This window comes from Brassica oleracea, chromosome C3 (genome assembly GCF_000695525.1).
Source record: "Brassica oleracea var. oleracea cultivar TO1000 chromosome C3, BOL, whole genome shotgun sequence".
Taxonomy (NCBI): Eukaryota; Viridiplantae; Streptophyta; class Magnoliopsida; order Brassicales; family Brassicaceae; genus Brassica; species Brassica oleracea.
In genome coordinates, this window is record NC_027750.1 from 12,767,411 (window position 1) to 12,774,594 (window position 7,184).

At 37.4% G+C, this 7,184-nt stretch overlaps 2 protein-coding genes across 2 annotated transcripts; one reads left to right on the forward strand and one right to left on the reverse strand.

The window, feature by feature from the left end:
* The first annotated feature begins 2,929 nt into the window (after positions 1-2,929).
* Positions 2,930-5,340, forward strand: LOC106333861 (peroxidase 24). The gene is made up of 4 exons (XM_013772253.1): positions 2,930-3,248; positions 3,342-3,536; positions 3,938-4,103; positions 4,904-5,340. The coding sequence occupies exons 1-4, from the start codon at positions 2,949-2,951 to the stop codon at positions 5,320-5,322; spliced, it is 1,080 nt and encodes a 359-aa protein (XP_013627707.1). The 5' UTR covers positions 2,930-2,948; the 3' UTR covers positions 5,323-5,340.
* An 862-nt stretch (positions 5,341-6,202) lies between these two features.
* Positions 6,203-7,145, reverse strand: LOC106334991 (probable acetyltransferase NATA1-like). The gene has a single exon (XM_013773404.1). It carries the CDS (start codon positions 7,044-7,046, stop codon positions 6,348-6,350), a length of 699 nt encoding a protein of 232 aa, XP_013628858.1. The 5' UTR covers positions 7,047-7,145; the 3' UTR covers positions 6,203-6,347.
* Between the last annotated feature and the right edge of the window lie 39 nt (positions 7,146-7,184).

Sequence of the window (7,184 nt, forward strand, 5' to 3'; positions counted from 1 at the left end):
TACATATTACCCATCAAATAAAAGATAAACAAACACATCCACAACAGAAGATAAAAGAGACAATCCCGACAAACACAAAGGCGGCAACAACAGCTTCACCTGCTCACTCCTCTTGTCTTATAAAAATAGCTTACATGTCCAATCTCAACAGGCCAATGTTATTGTCTTCTTATGAGAAATACATAAATTCGTTTAAAACTCATTAAAACCCAAATACTCAGAACTATCACTCATTTTATAGTTATTTCTACAAGTCTTCATGTATTTGTTTTAAAGGTCCGGTAAGAGCAACAAGTTTAAAAATAAAATAAAAACATATAACAAACCTAATAAGGATAATAAAAATTAGGGAAGTTTACTAAAATGACACAAATTAATTGTGTTATTACTAGAATGACTCATATTTTTAGAAAATTATTAGAATATTTTTCTAGTCAAAATTGCCCTTGTCCATAGTTATAACAATAAAAAAACATTACCAAAGTACCCTTAACATTTGATCGACGGCAGATTTATTTTCAAAAAAATAAATCTATCGACTAATAAGTCTGTTTATAAAATCTGTATAGAAAAAAAGTCTACCGTTAAAGTGGTGTCAGACTTTCTTAGAAACGTCAAATTTGTTTCTGCGGCAGAGTTAATTGTCTGATTTAAATAGAAAACAAATTTTTAAGAATTAGTCTGTCGTATGAGGTAGCGGATTTGTTATAAATGGTAGATTTTTGTGGTCAACTTATTTTTTTATGGGCCGACTTATTTTCTTATGTTCGAATTATTTTTTTACGGCAGAGTTATATATCTGACTTAAAATAGTTAGTAGACTTTTTTTTTATGTGGCAGCAGACTTTTTAATTTATATTGTGGCAGTTTTATTGACGAAAATCTGTGTTTGTGTCAACCAAACTTAATTTAAAGTTCAATTTCGAACCGGTTTATATAAATTTCGTATCGGGTTAATTTTTAGGTTAATTAAGATCTAGTAAATTTTTGGTAATTATCGTCATCTCTTTCATTCCTCTTTTTCTTTTTATCAAGTCGTCCTTTTTCATGGCAGATTAATCACTTGTTGCAATACGAGGAATTACCTTATTACCTGCACAAGATTAGAATGGTAAATCCTGGAACTTTGGCTCTACTGGAAGTTGATGCAATAGATTTAAGTATTTATTCCTTGCCTTCAGCGCAAGCATTATCTGGGGAAGGATTAGGAAGCGTGCACAACATACCGGTATTTTGAATGCATGAAATTAAATATTTTGTATTTAGTAATGGTTCCAAAGTAAACATCTGTTCATGGCTGGTGGAGCTAAACATCTGTTCCTACATTTATAGTTTCTTGAACAATCTGTTGTTATCGGGAAAAAAGAGAACAATCTATTGTCAAAGCCACAAATAATGCAGTGAGGTTTTACAGGAATGAGTTTCTTACCATGCAATTAAAAAAAATCTTGCTCTTCTGGCAGTTTTCAACAGTGACAAAGTCAAAATCATAAATGGCATAATGACTTTCTTCAGCAGAGAGGCGTGCAGCAAAGTTTTTATATGTAAGAATAGGTTCTTGAATTTGACATGTTGTTGAGTTTGTAACTTTGTATTAGATACTGTTCTCTCTTTCAATTTATATCACATATCTATAAAGTTCAGAGGTACTTGTCTGCAGACAAGGAATGTGGACAGCAACCAGCTTACTACTTTCTTTTTAATATCAATAGTTTTTTGTTTATACGAGTTACTATAAAAACGCACCAACTATAGATAAGCTTGCATTGTGGTGCGGTACACAACACAAATTACGTTCGTTTATGTGTCGCGCGACTTGCGACTTGCGACTTGCGACCTGCGACTAAACATGCGACCTGCGACTAAAACTATGTTCGTTTACGTGTCGCGCGACCTGCGATCTGCGACCTGCGACCAGTCGCGCGATCAAAATTTTCTTAATTTTTAGTCGCTGTTTTTTCGGGCGACTTAAATGGGAACCCGCGACTGGTCGCGCGATCAGTCGCGCGACATCAAAACGAACAACAACCTGCGACTTGCGACTTGCGACCAATCGCAGGTCGCATGTTACGCGACAGCAAAACGAACAACAACCTGATCGCAGGTCGCGCGACATGTAAACGAACACGGCCTATGTATCTGCAAAGCTAGTAACAAAACTTTTTGGTGACTGTAGCTTACCTTGTTGTATCCTGTAACATCACCTAAAAGAAATGTTCTTATGGATGTTGATTAGACAGGATAAGAACCACCCGTTGATATGCCAATGTAATCTATTGTCTGCAAATCTAACTTCTTCAATTTAGAATTAGGGCAGACTTGTGGACCTCAAATAATACTGCTCACAAATTGGCTGACAAAAAGCATCCTATTCATTCCTAGTAATAGTTTTGTACTAGGGATATTTTCATATCCTTTCTTCAGTTCCACCACTCACCTTGTATGTCAATATTGAGATGATACACTTGTATTTGGAGTTGATATATAAATGGGGGCCAATCTAGGCTATTTCAAAGTAGAAGGTTCGAGTTCATGAAGTAGAATCTTTCATCACAGATTGATGATTAAAGTTTCAGAGGACAGTGAAAGTATATAAAAAACATTGCCTGAATTAATGTAAATTGGTCCTGGAGACAGCATTGAAATCCATAAATAGATCTAAATTATGGATGTTCACGTTATGGTTCAGCTAATGAAGCTAAATGATTTGTGGGAATTATATATTTTCTGATGGTGTTGACTTGTAAGTTAATAATTAATCCTTCACACAACAACACATGCAGGGAACTTTACTTGATAATAATTTCAATGATTATTCAATTTCTTTGAACAGAAAAAGTGGAGTGTGTTAGAATCAGCTTCAATATAAAGCAGCCCGGGCAAGTGCTTTCCTCAAACACAACTAGCACAAATACTTCAAAGCAAATATAAAAGTCTAGAGTCGAGTCATGGCTAAGAACCAGCAGACTCTAGCTCGGTTTCTATTTTCTCTTGGTTTGGTTTTGGCTGTCTTACTTTATGTTGATGGTAAAGGAGACAGTCGCAGCAATGGTCATAATAATGGTCATAACAATGGCCATGCGAGGAGGAGAGGAAGATGGGAGGGTAAGCTGAAGATGAAATTCTATCACAAGACCTGTCCTGAAGCCGAGGATATCGTGAACGAGATCGTGTCCGAGAAAGTCAAAGCAAGCCCTAGCTTAGCTGCCAAGTTACTGAGGGTTCATTACCATGACTGCTTTGTTAGGGTATGTATTACTTCTAAACGTTTTTTTTTCTCATTTCTTGAATATCTTTATAGTAAAGATGAAGTATAATGTGGATGCATTGATGTTATCTAGGGGTGTGACGCATCACTGTTTTTAGATTCGGTTGCTGGCAAAGCCGCGTCAGAGAAGGAAGCGAGACCTAATCTCTCGCTTGTAGGGTTTGGAATCATCGATGAGATCAAGTCAGTTCTTGAAAAACGATGTCCCAAAACCGTCTCCTGCGCTGACATTCTCACGCTAGCCGCCCGCGATGCCGTCTCGTACCAAGTAATATAAACAAACTCGTATCTCTATATATATTCATGATCTTAGAGAAACTTTCTAACCAAACAATAAATAGTACTGTAGTGTGTAAGAAAACATCTTGCTGATCAAAATCAAGAATCGATATATTCTTGAGTTTTAGAAGATTATTGGAATAGTTCAGATTAATGTTCAAGAAATCGCTATGTTGTAATTAAGAATTTTATAGGAGACTAGTGTCTAAAGGGACGTCTTGCCGAATTTATTAAAATTGTTTCGTTTATAACTGATTTGCAGCCTAAACAATTGCCGTGATCTGACTTTTAGAACTTTTGTTTAGATTACGGTTCATGATTTAGATGGTTTTATATAACAAAACTTCAGAAATTCGAGATTTCTTATTTTTGGGGGGAATGATGTTCTAGTATGGTCGGCCGCTATGGAATGTATTTACCGGACGTGTTGATGGAAGAGTTTCATTGGCGACTGAGGCCACCAGAGACTTGCCGTCCGCTGGGGCAAACTTCACCTCTCTACAGAAACTCTTTGCCGAGAGCGATTTGGACGTCGTTGACCTCGTTGCTTTATCAGGTTACCGTTTCTACTTATTATCTTTTTGTAATCATATGTATTGTACACAATATTCTTACGTTACTGATAAGAACAGGCCTATGAAATAGGGGACAATGAAATAAGAAAATCGCGGGAATATCAGACCACGTGCATGTCCATGTTAGGAAGTGTATGATGGGATGCTACACATTTAATTCTCCCATCTTCAAGAAATAGTATAAATATCATTTATACTATAAAAAGTAGAGAATATATTTTGAACATAAAATATTTGAGGGTAGTCTTGGAAGACACGTCTCACGTGATAATGTTCAGAATTGAATTTTTTTCTTATAAATCATGTGTTATTTATCATATAATTTACTCACTATTTAACTAATAAACAAGCAGATATTTTACACATTTCTATAACATTATTTAATAAATAGATTCTTATATATGATATTCACATTAATACTATAAAACTAATTACATATTTATTTAATAAATTAAAATTATTAATACTCCATTTGATTAAGATAATAACATAAATTGTTTACATAATTTTGTTCACCGTATTGCCCTAAAACTTAACTAACTATTACAATATAGTTATTTTATAAATATTTTTTAGCTCATATGAATCATTTTTAGCTCATGCGAATCTGATTTAACTTCTAAAACGAACTTTTGCACTTTACATATTGAATGTAAGGAAATTTTAAAGACACAAAAATATATAAATCATTAGCATCCGATGATATACGTCTTGATATATAGAGTCGATAAAAGTTTGAGATGATTTTCTACTAAAATTAAGATAATGTGATATGAAACAGGAGCGCACACAATAGGAACAGCACGTTGCGGTGTGTTTAGTCGGAGACTGTTGAACTTCACCGGAAAAGGGGACACAGATCCTTCCCTGAACTCTAGCTACGCCTCTTTCCTCAAATCCAAATGCTCAGACAAATCTCAAAGACTCAACTCTACCGCAGTGGTCGGAATGGACCCCACAGGAGCACTCTCCTTCGACAGTGGCTACTTCGTATCTCTCCTACAACACAAAGGACTCTTCACCTCTGACGCTGCCTTGTTGACTGATCCCTCAGCCGCTCACATTGCTAGTGTTTTCCAAAACTCTGAAAGCTTTCTTGCTCAGTTTGGTCGGTCTATGATCAAGATGAGCTCCATCAAGGTCCTTACACTTGGAGATGAAGGTGGTGAGATTCGCAGAAACTGTCGCGTTGTCAACTAATAAAATCACCTTGTACCCAAACCGTCACCGTGATTTAATTGCACCATGTAATCATTTACTGAGATTTGTTTTACTTATGTCTTTACTATTATTACCAAAAGTAACCTTCTTGTTGTGGTCTGGTAATACATGAATGATGTTGGTTATAACGATCTAATGTTTCAACTTCATGTATTCTTCAAGTCTCGTGTTTCTTAGTTCTCTATCTATCCAAGACACATTGACTACTAAAACTTCGTTTTTCTTTCCACTAAGACTAGATGAAGCAAAAAAGGCTTGTCCCATATAGTTGCAACAATCTTTTAAACTTGTGAGATTCACTGCGCGACCATTGTCAAAACATCACAAGCTGTCTAAACTATGAGGAATCATTCAACAATTGTTTTTTTTTTCTTCTGTCCAAAAAAAAATATCATCATTATCATCAATGTCAACGCTTATAAGACATGGATGATGTTTGTAGCTCTTCGGAACGAACCAAAAGTAAACTTAATACATGAATAATGTTGTGGTCTACATGATGTTGGTATAACTATTGACAGCATCTCCAAGTCCTCAGTTTCTCAGTTCAAGACGCTGAGACTATCTTCTCAACGTTGTGGTCCGACCATTGTAGCAAAACATCATAAGCTGTCTAAAAGATGTACAATTCTACATTCAACAAGAGGTTTTGTTTTTCCGATTCTGTGCGAGTGGCAGAGCAAATCATCCATTATCATCAATGCCAACACTTGCAAGACAAGAAGAACAAAAGAGACAAAAAGCAAACATCACAAGCTGTCTAAACGTTGAGGATTCACTATAATTACACATATCTACTTTTAAAACCTCACATGTTTTTTTCATTCAACAAAAGGTTTTTTATTTTTCTCATTGTATGTAAAGTGGCAGAGAGAATCATCATCATCATCCATTAACATCAATGCCAACACTTACAAACAAGACAAGAAAGACGCACACAAGACAACAACAAAGCAAGAAACTTGTAAAACTTAAAGCGAAACGAGTAGAAGAGAGTGGTCTCATCAGATGTTAACGTTATCGAAAGCTTGAAGAGCATCACCAGTAAGCCTACAAACCCTCCACTCCTGAAGAATCTGAGCACCCATCTGCTCATAAAACTTAATAGCATTCGCATTCCAATCAAGCACAACCCACTCCACCCTCCCGTAACCCATCTTCACCGCTTGCTTCGCCACAGCAGTCAGCAGCATACTCCCAAACCCTTTCCTCCTATACGGCTCCCTCACAAAGATATCCTCTATGTAAAACCCAGGCTTCGCCAAAAAGCTCGAGTAGTTCGGAAAAAACAGAACAAACCCAGCCACTGCGACGTCGTTTAGCGTATCCGGGGTAAAGTTGTGGCTCTCCGGGTCTTCTATAGGGAGATCGAGGTTGTGAGTTTTGAGGAGAGGTGTGAAGTCAGGGGAAGGGAGTGTGGCGGGGAATGGGGAGCGGGAGACTTCGAGGAGGAAGACGGTGAAGGATTTGAAGGGAGGGGAGGTGAAGAGAGAGGAGGAGAGGTTGGACTCGGTGGCGGAGAAGAGGTGAGTGAGGCGCTCGAAGACGGCCATCTGGTGGATGAGTTTGTGGATGAAGGGGACGTCGAGAGGCGTGGCGAGGCGGATGCGGGAGAAGACGGGGTGGCCGATGGGGGAGGTTTCTGGGACCATGTTTGGCTCTGGTGCTGCGGTTGGAGGTGGTGGAGGTGCGGCGGCTGCCATTTTGGTGAGATTAGGGTTTTTGGGAGAATGAGAGTGATAAAGACAGGTGGTGGGAAGTTCTAGAGAGTGAGAGGAAAAGAGGTGGTTTTCTACTTGCTGCTACCTTTTCATCTTTTTTTTTTTTTTTTTTTTGGGGGG